The 15,266-nt window shown below is 40.0% G+C and overlaps 1 protein-coding gene across 3 annotated transcripts in view; it reads right to left on the minus strand.

Moving 5' to 3' along the window:
* Positions 1-300: 300 nt before the first annotated feature.
* fam135b (family with sequence similarity 135 member B) overlaps positions 301-15,266 on the minus strand; it is a gene marked incomplete at its 3' end in the record, with an annotated part of 63,354 nt that continues 48,388 nt past the window's right edge. For all 3 annotated transcript variants that reach the window (XM_079590703.1, XM_079590702.1, XM_079590704.1), the window contains 10 exons: positions 10,840-10,913; positions 10,397-10,551; positions 7,714-9,907; positions 7,160-7,326; positions 6,969-7,060; positions 6,068-6,165; positions 4,897-5,048; positions 4,531-4,641; positions 4,334-4,447; positions 301-506 (listed from right to left, as the gene is read on the minus strand). In XM_079590703.1, the coding sequence (XP_079446829.1) occupies positions 301-506; positions 4,334-4,447; positions 4,531-4,641; positions 4,897-5,048; positions 6,068-6,165; positions 6,969-7,060; positions 7,160-7,326; positions 7,714-9,907; positions 10,397-10,551; positions 10,840-10,913 (3,363 nt within the window). The remainder of the gene's footprint in view (positions 507-4,333; positions 4,448-4,530; positions 4,642-4,896; positions 5,049-6,067; positions 6,166-6,968; positions 7,061-7,159; positions 7,327-7,713; positions 9,908-10,396; positions 10,552-10,839; positions 10,914-15,266) is intronic.

A 15,266-nucleotide genomic window follows, 5' to 3' on the forward strand; every position in this document is an offset into this window, starting at 1 on the left:
ACACTGAATTTACATTCAAATGATTAACTCCAGATATGATTATTCAATGTTAAGTTACTACGTCAAAGCTTCATTAAGGCGTGTGTAGGCCTTCCGCTATTTGCTTAGTATACAGTGTTCTCTCTGTACAAATTTTACATACATATACTCAGATTTATGGTCTGAATCTCCATTTTCTGTTCTCTTTGCATCTATAGACTGTATTTCTTGAATAAATTCCAGAGCTCATTATGACTGATGTGAGGTGTAGTGTGATTGGCTCTCCCACAGAACTGAGATGATGTCATCTCTGAAGCTTGGCTATTTGAAGTAGTTGAGCCCGGCCACCAGAAGAAACTTCTCCAGGAAGAGTTCAGAGTCAAGCACCGCGATGTGAGCCGCGCGTCCGATCAGCGTGTTGGCCGTGTTCGGTAACGCATGGAACACGTTCTGTCGGATCAAACGACAGTTTGGAGCGCTCAGCAACGGCTGGAGTAAGTTATTGATCATCTCTGTATATACTGGACCTGTTAGGGGGCAACACACACATTACACATAACATTTAATATACATTTACAAAAGTTTAGAGTTAGTTTTTTTCGTGGAATATGAATGAAATTTGATTTAGCTAGGATGCATTCAATTGATCAAAAGTGACAGTAAAGACTTTTACATTGTTACAAAAGATTTGCTATTTCAAATGCTGTTCTTTTGAACTTTTTATTAATCAAAGTATCCAGATCCCCCCAAATTATAATAATTAGAAATGTTTCTTAAGCAGCAAATCAGCATATTAGAATGACTTAAAAGATCATGTGGCACTGAAGACGAGTAATGTTTGCTGAAAATTCAGTTTTGCATAGCAGGGATAAATTAAATTTTAAAATATATTCAAATAGAAAAGTTATTTTAAGCTGTAATAATATTTCACAATTACTGGTTTTGTATTTTTTTTAAATCAAATGAATGCCGCTTGGTGAGGATAATGTCTTCTTAATAATTTTCAGTTTTGTTCGAGGTTGTTAAGAATATGTAAGAGTATGATATTTGGGGTAAAAGGCGCCCCTGCTGTTGGGGCCAAAGGCACAATAATTAATATGATGATGCACAGTTTGCTGACTTTTCCATTTGCTGAAATGACATGGTTCGATTCAGATGGTAAATGTCATATATAAAGTTGGGTGCCCACCTTATTTAGATAATTGCAATATTTATAAGGAAACCATCATATTTAAAAATATATTAATCATATCATATAATAAAATATAATTTATAGTTACTACTGTAAATCTATATTAAAATATTATGGGATCTCCTTCAATGCTTTCAGAATCTTTTCTTTTGAATTTTGTTTTTGTTATTTATTTTTTTATTTTTTAAATATAATTTTATATTAACCATATTTTAATGACAGCATATTTATTGAACACATTTATTTTATTTTATTTATCAAAATAAACAGAAAAGAGTACAAACTTTGCTGAAGTAGCCTATTATACAAAATTCACTTTTACCTGGTGTTTGAACATAAATGTGTGTTGGCAGTGTGTGTGTACACAACCACCCTATAATGATAAAAATCCACCTAGTGCTTTTTTAAAATCCCCATAAATCATAAGCACTGTCCCAGAACAAGCCGTTCTCAGATTCGGGGCAATGTGACGTACTTTTGCACAGGCTGTTGATTGACGACTGCAGTTTTAGCGAGCGTAGACCCGCCCTGAGTGAGCTAAACACAACACAGTCCAACATTGTTTCGATGCCGGAGCAACTGTAGACAAGAATGTCTTCTAAGCCATTGAGGTGTTTTGTTGTTGGATGTAAGAATGAACATAGCAGTCTTCATTTACTCTTGTTGTTACTCGAGGATGGATCTGTAGCAACTGTTCATGATCCAGCTTACAGTCTCCGGAACGATAGGCCTAACGTCACTGATCACGGCAGAAATGAAAGTGAGAGCGATAGCGTTAGTTTTCTGGAGTAAAACTAACGCTTCATCTTTTGTGTGATGTACAATAAACTTCATTGAACTCATCCGTATATTTTTGGCCATCATTCGGACGGGGTCCACTACAGCAGGCTTATAGTGGATAAAAGCAGATGAGCTCCTGAGGCTCCGCCTCTTGTGCCGGCAGCAGCAGCTCATTTGCATTTAATGGGATACACACTAAAACGGCATGTTTTTCTGAGCCCCAAAAAGTGACAATTTAAACATGCTGTAAAAAGTGATCTGTTGGGTATTTTGAGCTAACACTTCACGTACACACCACATTAGAGGACATTAGAGACTTATTTTACATCTTGTGAAAAGATGTTATTAAAAGCATATTATTTTATCTAAAATATTTGTATACATTTTTTTGTGCCTTTTACCCCATGCTGGTCAGCATTTTACCCCGTGTGTGGGTAATAAACCACTTTCATGATTTATTTTCACAGAAAAACTGTTGCTCCATCAATGTTCTATACAAACAGTACAGTATATCTTTTTTCGTATAGTGAAAAGCATTTTTTTTTTAAGGTGTGCCTTTTAGCCCTGTTGTATCCTACATAAAAAAGTTACATTTATTCTGGTGTAATGACTTGCTTCATTGACTTCCATTTTTGCTTGTTTTCTCAAAAACATATCTGGGCTGAGTCAAAATATTTATTTTTGCAAATCAACTGCATGCAACAGTCTTGCATAAACCTTGCAAACCCTGAAAATCTAGTGACTAGTTATTTTCCAGAAGGGCCTAAGAATTCGTAAACATGACTTTGTCTCCCAGTGGATTGATAAAAACCTGTGCGAACAGACTCTTGAAAAGCCTACCAATCTGATTGGAACTCGTCATATTGCGAAAGCTCTTGCCATTTTTTTTTTACTGTCTGCAACTAGCTATGCATTGACATAGTGTGCACATTCATATCCAAACCAAGTCTCTATTTCTAGGCATCCTCCATTGTTCTATGTGATCATAGTCTTTGTGTGTGTATGTGACAGTTCAGAGTGTGTATCCTTAGCTCTGTCTGTCACACTGACACTCACAGAGAGGCTAAATTCTCTAATCTGTCTCTCAAACCGAGAGAAAAATACCTGTCAAAGAGCCGCACGCCACTCTCAGTGGTGACAGTCTCATAAAATGAAGAACGCTCTCCTTCCTCTCGCTCTCTCTTTAACTCCCTATCGCAGCTTCCTTTTTATTCAATTTCATTCACACTAATGGCAGAGAGATTTGCTGCGAATGGGATATGTGTGCAGAAACATCTCAGGTATATTTGTATTTTATATGTAAAAACTCAAAGAATTTTTGAAACGATTGATCTCTGGGCACTCCAACCGGTTGCTAGGGTGTTACTATGTACTTGCTAGATTATCCTTGAAGTTGCTAGGGCATTAATATGCGGTTGCTAGGTTGTTTTGAGTGTTTTAGAATGTTGGTATGTGGTTTCTGGAGTTTTCAGCATTATGCCAGGGTGTTTCATAGGTATGTTTACGTAGATGGGGTTCAACCGCTCCAGACACGTCGACTTGTCTGCCATCTTGGAACAGTTAACATGATGCTGTTCATCACTCACACTAACCAATCAATGAACTTTCATTCAAAATGTCAAAGCATTGTGCAGTCTATTGTTGTAAAAACTACCAAGCTATAAATTCCAGATGTAATGGGATAACCTTTCAGAAGTAAGAATGAAAGGTTCTATAAGCACTGCTCAGAGCGGGATTCGAAACGGTATGGGAAGTAGGCGTGCCAACAAGGGCGATAAAGACTGCAGCCTCTAGTGTCAGTCACTAGTGTGCTTCTTGAGGTCAGGACAGTGAGGTTTACCTGCACGGCTCTTTACTAGCTGGCCTCCATTACAGTCACTCCCATCCAGGTCACGGCACCAATATAATCTCTCTGGTTCAACTCACATCGCTCTGAGCGGGCCTCTTGAGGCCAGGGGAGTGAGGTTTATTTTGGAGGCCTCCCTTACAATCACTCCCACCCGGGTCACGGCACCAATGTAACATCCTTCGGTTCCTCTTGAGGAGTGAGGTTTACCTGCACAACTCTTTGCTAACTGGCCTCCATTACATTGGTTTGTGTTTTGATGTATAGCTCAATATCCATATGCAGTTAATGACAAACTAAATGCTGTGAAAATCATCTGCTAATGTCTTTTGCAGATATAGATATATATTTTAATTTATGTGAATAACTAGGTTGCAGATGTACAGAACTTGCTCTTGACGCTCTTGTCACGGACTGGATTTGACCGTTCCAAAATGGCAGAAGGCGTGCGTATAGCAGCCTATATACCTATGGGGTTGCTATGTCCTTTTATAGGGAGTTCTGGGTTGGAACAGGGAGTTTTTGAACTAACAGACCTGTGGCTCTGTCTTTAAGGGCTGTCCGACACATCTCAATGCGGGCCGAGTGGAAGGGCACGTATCGGTCCTGTGGGGAGGCCACCAACACCACGTTCTTGAAGAACTGGAGACCTGGACAAAGAAAGTAAGAAAACGTAGGTATTGATGTATATGTGTTGGTGTTCATCCTTGCTTATTTGCCCATGTGTCTGTACCTGGTTTCTTGCTGAGTCTGTAGAGGAAGGTCTGTCGTGGGTCAGTGTGGTCCCTGAACGTAAGCTGGAGTAAAGATCCGGACTTCTTCAGTTTCTGCATTAGCCATAGACCTGAAGAAGTCATAAAGGGTTCAGAATGATGTGGCAACCATGATACATTTACTCCAGGATTCTTTGATGAACAGAAAGTTTAAAAGAGCAGCATTTATTTGAAGTCTTTATTGTCACTTTTGATCAATTTAGTGCATCCTTGCTGAATAGAATGAAAAACATATATATATATATAAATAAATATATATATAAAAAATCTTACTGACCTCAAACTTTTGAAGGGTTTGTATGTGTGTGATGTATTTCTGTATGTACCTGTGCTGACCAGCGTGCTGTTGTTATACAGCGTTCCCAGGTGGGGTCCAGACAGGGACAGGAATGTGTGGAGTTTACAGAGGTAACAGCGAAATCTGGGTCGGGTCAGAACGGAGCGAATGATGACGTTCCCCAAAGAGTGCCCGATAAAACTGCAGAAAGGAAACAAAAAAGTCAGGCATCAAACTTTCCAAAAATAAAATGAGGATTCAGTTTTGATGAGTTTATCGGCCTCTTTTCATGCTAATTATTTCTAGATTTTACTTAGGAGCTACAGCTTTAATTAAGTCTCTCACAATCACCATTAAACTTTTAACATTTGATTTTGAAAAGACATTAGAGACTTTATAGTAGGAACAAAGACAGAGAGGGCAGAGAATGGGAAGTATATTAAAAGACAATGAAATGACTGTGAAATTAAGATTAAAACTGAACTAGGAGAAACGTTTGTTCCATTTTCCAGTGCATTGTGTGAATATGTTCTGATTTAATTGCTTCTGAATTCCAAACACTCCTTTCTTTTACTCTACTGCCATCTTGTGGTAGTAATAAGTGTAGCATATGCCGTTCTAGTGGGATCAGTGGTCTATTACCAATCCAGGAGCAAATATCACATTTTAACTTCTGTATACACTATTTGTATTGTTGACTCTAAAAGCATTTCCTTAAAGTGAAGCTTTATACTTCATGCTACACTTCATCTGGATCAAGCATTTAAAGGCAACGTTTGTCTACAGCATACTATTTGGTAGCAAGCAACCATTGAAGATCACACTTCATACATACATGTCAGATTGTTCATGAATATCCAGATGCAAATATAAAAATGATTAACTACTGTAAAGTGGTTGTGGCACATGTATCTAAATGTCCAACCACAAGAGGGCGCACTAGTCTTTAATTTGTGTTTTTGTATACACTGTACATGGTTTTAAAAAGTCATCTAGTTGTTTGATTGGTAAATATGGCCTAGTTTGGTCTTGCTATTAGATGTCGTGACTATCTGGATGCAAAAAGCATGAAATTAAATATCTTAAATACAAACAGTTCAGACCCATAGAGCTCTGATGCTGTGCTGCTGGAATTAATTGGCTGTGGTCTGATTGCACTGCTATAATATCAATATGATGGTGACGTTTCTGCTGTCGATTGAGGTAATATGTTTATAAACCTGATTCGGTTGATGGTGAGGTTGTACAGCTGGATGTGCTGAATTATCTCGTCCATAAGTCTATCAGTCATGGTGTCAAAATCTGCAAATGTGTCCACCTAGAGACAGAAAATGGGAGAATGTCAACAGAAAGCTGATCAAATTTATACTGGGGACCATATGAAGTTGTGATTGGTTGTTGAGGGGGATTGGAGCTTTCTGATTGGTTGCTGTGCACAGTTTAGGTGTTAATCATAGACAGTATAAGGTGTTAACTAGTGGTCACAAAGTGAGAATTGCATTTTTTTGTGTTGACATGATCAAATTAGTTTAGGCTATAAAATAATGACGTATTATAGATCTGAGCAGAACAAAAGAAAATAGTAGAAAAGTAGAAAATGTTATTTCACCCTTTTTTCAATACTTTTTAAATGTCCTCATAACCAGAAGAACACGCGCGTGTGTGTGTGTGTGTGTGTGTGTGTGTGTGTGTGTGTGTGTGTGCGTGTGTGTGTGTGTGCGTGCGCGTGTGTGTGTGTGTGTGTGTGTGTGTGTGTGTGTGTGTGTGTGTGTGTGTGTGTGTTTTGGAACATAAAAGTGTGTTTGTTTGTATTTATTAATTCAGTCATTTATTATAAAAAACATTAACTGTTAAAATTACATGAGTATTGCTACTAGAGCTCACCAAATTGTTTTAATCCCATTGTTACCTATAATAATTGTCTATTTTTAATTACTGTTTATAATTAGTCTTCCTAATGGTTTATTATTCTCCAGGTTGTTCCTCATATACTTAAATATTGCTGAAAAGATTTTCGGCGTGATCTTTTTGAAACTGCAGATGGATTCTGATCTAACATCCCGAGTGCTCTGATTGGCTGAATGGAGTTCAACAAGTGTGCTGATTGGATGGGTGTTCTACCTGGTTGCGTTCTGACATGAGGAAGTCCAGTCTAGATCCTGGCAGCCCGAGCTCTATAAATGTCTTGACCAACCGCAGATCAGCGCTGTTACCTGGTAAAAAAAGAACAGATACAGCTATTATTTTTCATCTTAAATGTTTTGTACACCTCTATAAATCTAAATGTATGTCTTTAAGGTCGGAACGTTTACCATCAAGTCCATGGACACACACCACGAGGTGTATCCCATCCTCAAACTCTGCGTCGTCTTCCTCAGGGGGGAAGTATGGGTGATCGGAGGCGAGGTGAGGGAGATCACTGTAGAGAGTGCCTCTGAACACCAGCTCACTCAGCAGAGCTTCCTTTGCCTTATAGAAGCTATACGCCAGCAATGAAGAACTTTAATACTACAGTCAACAATGCACTATAGTAGTAGTAACAGGGTGTTTTTGCTATGTAGTTGCTAATGTGTTTTGATTGGATTAAGTGCGTTCCTTTGCAGTTTTATTGTTTGATAGGGAAATTGACCTTTTTTTTTAATTCCTACATATTCCTAGCACAAATAGTGCAGGACAATTTACTACCTAGGTGCAGAGATTTGTTCAAATCATTAAGCATGAGCAAAAGTTATAGTGACACACTATATAGTATACAGTATAGACACACAATAGTGACTTATTTAATAATAGTAAACAACACACTAACAATAAAATGTTGCTGCTGACTTTAAGCATGAAACATTGTTCAAATCAAAGAAAAAGTTACTTGATCATTCGCTCGTTGATTTCCTGGTCAGCCCCGAAGAAGGTGTTGGTGGAGATGATCCCGAAGGAGCCCAGGGGTTGATGGGTAATTGGGGAGGTGGCTTGGCGTGTTGAGATTCCACTGACCGACGGTGAATCACGAAGTACGGACGAGAAGGGCAGACATGTGGGAGCGCACGACACCGACAGGTTCACAACCTCCACCACCTTTTTATTCATGAATGCCAGACCTGTACTTTGCACTTTATTGGCTCTGCTCTGCCCCTCTAATGCCTGCTGCTCTCTCTCATTGGCCGGAAGCTTGATGAGATCTGCGAGCCTGTCTTTCTCATTGGCCGTAATTCCGTGACCGCTCTTGTCGTTGGTTGGTAAATCTGGAAGGTTCTCCATACTTACTTCCTCGAGTTCATTCAAATGAATGTTACAGACACTGATGTCATCATTGTCCTTTTGATATGTGTTTGACTCTAGCACCCCTTTGTGTTTGCAGTATTCATTTTCACAACAAATCTCTGTCTTGTCATCCATTACATCAGAAACCTCTTTAAGCAATACGTTTCCTTGACATTCCTCAGAGTTTTCAGTCAGTGTGGCATTTTCAACACCATTATCCATCAAAAATCGCTGGTATAGTAACATTTCTGTATTTACAAATGCAAGATCTGTCTTTTCCTGACTGGACGACTCATCGGTGTCAGTCTCCCGATTGGTTGTTTCGTTTCCGTCCTCCCTAGTAACGCCTTGAAGATTCTGCTTCACCTCATTGGCTGCTTCAGTCCTCTGCCTTAGCTGATTGGCCCCACAAATATTCCTCATCTCCTGATTGATTGATTCCTCTCTGTCCTCCCTAGTAACGCCTTGACGATTCGGCTTCACCTCACTGGCTGCTTCCTCACTCAGCCTCAGCTGATTGGCCATACAAACATTCATCTTCTCTTGATTGGTTGTTTCTTCTTTGTCCTCTCTAATAACGCCTTGAAGATTCGGCTTCACCTCACTGGCTGCTTCCTCACTCAGCCTCAGCTGATTGGCCACACAGTCCACCTGATTGGGTGTTTCACGATCCTCCTCGGTGTCGTCAGGGCTGCTGATCTGCGGCGCCGAGGCCGATTTGGTCAAAGTGTTGAGCTGCCTCTCCTCCTCCTCTTCGTACGGTAGCGAGCTAATGGAGGTCAAAGAGGCCTGTGTGGCACTGGGAAGGCTTCCGTGACTTTCCGTCTGTAGGCCCTCGAGAGAGCTCTGATGCGCCGCCCGACACCGCGCCAAGGTCTGCAAGACGTCACGACCCCCTGCGACGACTCCTCGACCCTCCAGGGTCCAGGCCACAGAGCTCGGCTCGCTCTCAATACCGGAGTCTGAGATCACGGAGGAGGAGCGGTTTATTAGCTTAGCCCCGCCCAAGAACACTCCCCTGGGCGGGTTCTCGGACAAGCGACGGTTCTGTTGTAGAACGTTACGAGAAGGAGACTTAGTGTTCAGTAGATTAGCTGGTGATGTATCCTTGCTCCCATAATCCTTTGCAGGCGCTTCGATGTATCTGCCATCTGACTGTGACTCCTCGTTGCCAAGACTCCCAGTATTGCCTGGCGTTTGAAGATGGCTGTCATGGTTGTGAGTGGGCAAGAACTCAAAGCTGTCAAGACTGCTGTGGTCGGGAAGTTCTGCAGCGTCAACAAGCAGCAATGTCTCTCTGCTACTCAAATCAGTACTTTGTGTGATATCCGTTTGTTTTAGACCTGCATGTTCAGATTCATCAAAGTTAACCGTTTCTTTTCGGCATCTAGTTTTCTCCAGGTTATCTGTATCTATTGCGTCATCGCTGTCTACAGACCTACAGTCGACGTCGAATCCTTCCTCAGTTTCATATCGGCATGTGACTTCATCAACAGACTCAATTCTTGAATCTCGGCTCATCACGACGCATTCGCTTCTATCAATATCTGTCTCGCACACACGGCCAATCAGAGTCTCTGCTTGTGGTCCGGTCTCTTTATAATCAGTGATGCGATCCTCCTGCTGGCCAGTCAGCGTCATGTCCGTGGGCAAGTCCATGCGGTCTTCACAGGGAGGTTTCTCTGGGGCTGGTGCTGGTGAACTGGTGTCCTGTGTTCCTTCAACTGGACTGATAGTTCTGGTTAGCTCAGGTGATGGCTGAGAGTTCAAGACAGTCTGATTTTGCTCATGGAGGTTGTAGTCTAGAACAGAGAAACAGAAAAGTGTTCAACTGTGTTTGTTTTGTTATAAAAAAAAGAAGAATACTTTAATGTGTACCTTGGGTCAACCCCATGTTTTGTTGACCTATATTCTCTTGTTCATCTGCTCATTCATCCGTTTGTTGCTTCATTTGATTGTTAATTCGCTCATTCATTCTTCTGTTCATTTATTTGTTCATTTAATCATTTGTATGTTAATTCATTCATTTATTTGTTAGTTAATTCATCCATTCATGTTTGTCTGCTCAAAAGCTCACTATTATGTTCTTTCATTATCACACAAATGATTCTGTTTGTTCATTTAATCTTGTGTTCATTAATTCTATGATTAGTGAACGTATTCTGTTATTAGTTGAATTAATTAATTTGTTTGTTTGTTCATGTGCTCATTCTTGTGTTCAGTTTGGCCATTCATTCATTTATGTATCACTCATTTGTTCTGTTTTAAACAGGGTCTCTGTTGGCTGTCACCTAAACAGGGCGTGTCTACGTATCTGTCCTCAAAGATGATTGGCAGGCTGTTCCAGTCTCCGTCAATGTCCAGGCATTCCACAGGAAGTGGAGGCATTCGGAGCAGGTAATCAGAGTTGCGCATCTCTGTGGCCACTTGTGAGTGTCTGTTGATACTGTCACGAGGGATACACAGCCGTTTCAGTCTGTATTTCTTGGCTCACATGTGTATGTATGGCACAGTTACAGGCTTGTTGTACTATAGGTATGTTAATTATTCTTATTTATAGCAGAAATACAAATTAAACAAAACAATGCTTTATAGATATCGCCACAGTACTTTTTTGTAAGAGTCATCAGTGCAGTAGTAATAATTAGCTTTATTTAGAACAAGTGAGGTTATGCCTCTGTTTTGATAGCTAGGTAGGAAGCTAGAAAGACAGACACTATGATTAAAGACTCACAGCTCCTCCTGAAATGTAAGCGAGGACTCTTTGGGATGTTCCGTGAAGAAATACGCTTCAGAAAATCTCCTGACCTGCACAAACACACACATTTAATGTACACAAGTAATTTGACAATGACGCATTCTTTGTTGTTCGTTAAGATTTTTCAATCTGGGGCACTTTTGACTAAATATTCGGATCGACTCTTGAAATAAAATGATAAATTGTACATATAAATACCTAATAAACTGAACATAATAGTATTTCTTATATGGAAAGTAGAATCTGTAATTTAAACACTTTTTAGTTGTTAAAAAGCCTGTGTGAAAACAAAAAAGTTACCTTTTAACTATATTTTCTTTAAAAAAAAAAGTTTTTATTGAAGAATCACCCATTTCAAAATAAAAATTAGTATACTGTATAAGTCACTGTAGATCATGCTGAGTTATACATCAGTCATTTCAACTTTTCTCTCTTGCAGGCACACACGTCTTATTTCTTTTTTTTAAGATGAGACACACGTCCTCCACAGTGAGCAGAAATATTTGATAAAAAAACGAGAGACCAATAAAGCCGCTCTAGTTATAAAGTCAAAATTGGATTCATCGCTTCATCTTTTTCATCATTATAATAACTCACAGTTCTGTAATTAAAAGCTGAGCTCTCCTGTGGGTGGAATTACTGCGTGTATCAAAGAGATAAAGTTTCTATGTCTAATACAATTTCTCTAGAGAAAACAGAGTTGTGAGGGATGCTGGGAAGAGTTGGAGAACCGCAGTTTATTTCAGGATTTATCCTACAATAATATAAATCAGACTGACTTGAGACAAATTCTGCTGTTAGCAATCTGGGAATAATAAGGAATTATGAAGTAAGCTATTGTATTTGAATTTGCATGTTTCATAAAGCAAAAATTGGGTACATTTAGAATGTGACTCTTATTTAGTATATTTGTCTTATTTCCAGTCAAAATATCTAACAAAAAATCTTAAATCAATATGCTGTAGCAACATTGACATCCGGACAGGTGCTTATCAAACTTAGTGAATCGTGATTTCTTGCAAACACTTCATTCGTTGTGTGAACAAACAAGAGGTCTCTGTCTCTTTCTCCATTACACACACACAAAGAGACATGTAACGTGACACCACATTCCACAAAGGCACAAAGGAAAGGGCTTCCACCATAGTCCCTCTGGAATGTATGCACACACACACACACACACACAAACGTTTCCTTAAACGAATCATATTTAAAACATTACCAAATGTATTATGTGTTGCTATTTATGTGTCGTGACAGATTTGGGTTTAGTTTACAATCATAGCATGTATTAATTAAACTTTAAAATGTCTATACTAATGCATAATAATCAAATGTTGTATTCCTAAATGTAACCCGAAGATGTTTGATACTATTTTAAATCCTGAGACCTAACGGAGTTGAATCTTGACTGCAAGGCACAATAATAGGCATTTATTCTAGGAAATACCATACTTCTAAATATGAATGTTAAATTTGATCTCACATGACATAGTCAAAGTGGGCGTGTCTTTACAAACAAAGGAACATTCTCCCGCTCTAGATCAGAGGATCCGATTCGCTCTTGTCCCAGAAGAAGGCGTATCCTTACATTCCTTAAAAGCAAAAACGCTCTTCCTGCACGCTCTCTTGCTCTGCGCTTCCTGCCTTCATCACTGCTCATCATGTGACGTCTCCGATCTAAACTCCCTCACGGAGTTCCCTGCTTTTATTTTCTTTATAAAGTTTCTTTTGTTTAATTTCCAAATTCCACTTTGCTCGTTTCCACCTACGAGTCGAACGAACGAAGCCTGAATTCCTTCAGCAACAACAAGAAGCCTTCAAAACTCACGCGCCCAGCGCGCCCCGGAGACAGAGCACGCACCCTGTCCGAGAGAACGCGCCTCAGCACTAGAACGCGCACTCTGCTCCGAGAACACGCGCAGGCTGGACACAGCTCATCACACACACGAACGAACCTTTTTGCAAGTATCAAACTCTACCGAGTGTTAATGTTTTAAGGTTTGTTTCGATTGATGGCTCTCTCAAAGGTCTGTGATGTTTGCTGTTCTATGGTCACACGTGACCATTTTCTCTCTCTCTCTCATCCTCTTTATCTCTCTCTCTCTGTCCCGCAATCAAATCGAGCGCGGGCCCCAGAGCACTCTCTCCCTCGCTCTCTCTCTCTCTCTGTTCCGAATTCAAATCGAGCGCGCCCCGGCCCTCGATCTCATTCTCTCCCTCTTATTCTCTCTCCCAAACGCACGACCAAAAACCTCTGTAAATCGCTCCCCGCGTGTGCGAGGTGTGCGATTACTACTGCTAAATAGCACCAGCTTAAAGCAGAATAATCTCTCTCTCTCCTTATCTCTCACTTTCTCTCTCTCATCTGTTATTCGTCTTGTTTGTCCACATGTAAGATATGTACAAACCTATAATCACTATGTGTATTCCGTTATATTCTGTAGTTTGCATTTATTAAAACAATATATTCAACTGTTTCCCGGAAATGCTTGTAAAACGAGTCAATGAGATAAGATCCAAGAGCTGCCAGCGCGCTCAATATTAACTACATTAAGTAGTTTAATTTTATAAACACAGGAAAATTAATATTCAAGGCCAGAAGGTTAATATTTCTTGGAGTTTATAAGAAAGGATAGCTTTATTGAGAAATTAATCACTTAATCTGACAGTTGGTCGCTGGACGAACAACGATTTGATAATTACATTAATTTCCCTTAAAGATTATCTCGCAATCGAAGTTAAGTAAGATTATTGATATATGAATGAGGAATTATAATTCGTTGTGATTGATTATTCATATATTCATATAATCCACTTTCACTTTCGACAATTTAATGTAACTGAAATATGCAAAATATTAATCATATTCATGATTAGTTATTAAAATTCCCTATGGATCATTTGAGCTAATTCATCCGGACCCAGAGTCCGAAGCATAAGGCACATAGTCTACAGTTTTTGGTGGAGAATGCGGGCAATCTCAAACTTTGTGTTTTACGAGCAAATCAGTTTCGTCTATATTGTGTATTAATGTAATGCGCGCGCTCCAGCGAGACGCGAGAGCCCACGCGCTCCCATTGAGGAAACAAGCGCGCCCTAGTAAGGCAAAAACCACGCGCGCTCACTGAAGGACTGTTAGAAGGCACGAAGCCGATCTCAGTCAAAGCAAATTGACCCCTGCTAAGATATGTTTAACATTTTCAGCCCCTGTTAATTGCTAAAATAAACTTCGATGTATTATATTAATATTGTCTCGGTAAAGAGAACAGAATCTCTGTACATGTCTCGGACTGTACATTCTGTGTTACCCACGCGCGCGCTCCAGCGAGAGTCCACGCGGTTCAGTGAGGAAACGCGCGCGCCCAAATGCGAACCCACGCGCGCTCACTGAAGAACTGACTGGCGCCGAACCAGCTCAGCTCAAGCATATTAACAGACGCTGGAAGTGACAATACCGGTAAATGTCCTAGAGAAAAGAATCTCTGTTCAGCCTGTAATTAATATTGCTTTAGCCCGCTTGAAATCAAACGAGTTTCTTTGTTCACGCGGTAGATTGGAACAGAGCGAGTCTCCTCCGTTTCGATAATAGGCCTAATAATAATATTAGATCGTTAAAATAACGATAACTCCTGGTCGAAAATTGGATTAGCTACCCATTTTGTAAACCTAAGACATTTTTAAATCATAAGTGCTATTGTGGTTAAATGTTTACGGGAACCCAACAACAGATGATAATTCCTGTTTTCCACATTTGAGTAATAAAGTGCAGTGAAGAAGTCCTGACACGTTCTCTCTTGTGCAGTATAGCACCCGAAGATCTGTAGAGATCTTGTTTCCTTTGTGATTTTATTGCAGAAAATCAGCACGTGACTGAGCTGAACGCTCTGAGCTCTTTAGAGTCACATTTAAAATTGGTTGTAATTCCGCGGACTAAACACCAGAGGTCCTTTTAGGTGTTCAAGTCTCAAAATACGCGCCCCAACGACGTCACCCTGCGTGAGCACCGCCTCCCACTGACGTCAGCCTGCATGAGCGCGACTACGCCATCTCGTGGCCGTTTCAGATAATGCTCTCGTACTGCTAAATTCAAGTGTTCTATGATGAATAGTGAATTAGCTTATGTCTAAATTCTCAATAATTATTGGCATTTCCAGCTTTGCTCGTGCGAATATTATTTTGTGTTAGACAATTTTCCTGCTTGTGACTGGTACATTTACTTTGAGTTTGGTTCAAACAAGAGGTGAATTAAAACTTAAATTAAATCCCAGCCCAGCCATTGAGAGCCCATAGAGGGAAGTCCGCCACCCAGTGGCCGCCTCCCGCTAAAGCGGTTCATTCAACTCGCTTCTCTGTTTCCAATTCTGTGTGAATTGCTTTATTTCTGTTTTCTCGTCTGATTA

This window comes from Phoxinus phoxinus (assembly GCF_949152265.1).
Source record: "Phoxinus phoxinus genome assembly, chromosome: 19".
In the NCBI taxonomy this organism is placed as follows: domain Eukaryota; kingdom Metazoa; phylum Chordata; class Actinopteri; order Cypriniformes; family Leuciscidae; genus Phoxinus; species Phoxinus phoxinus.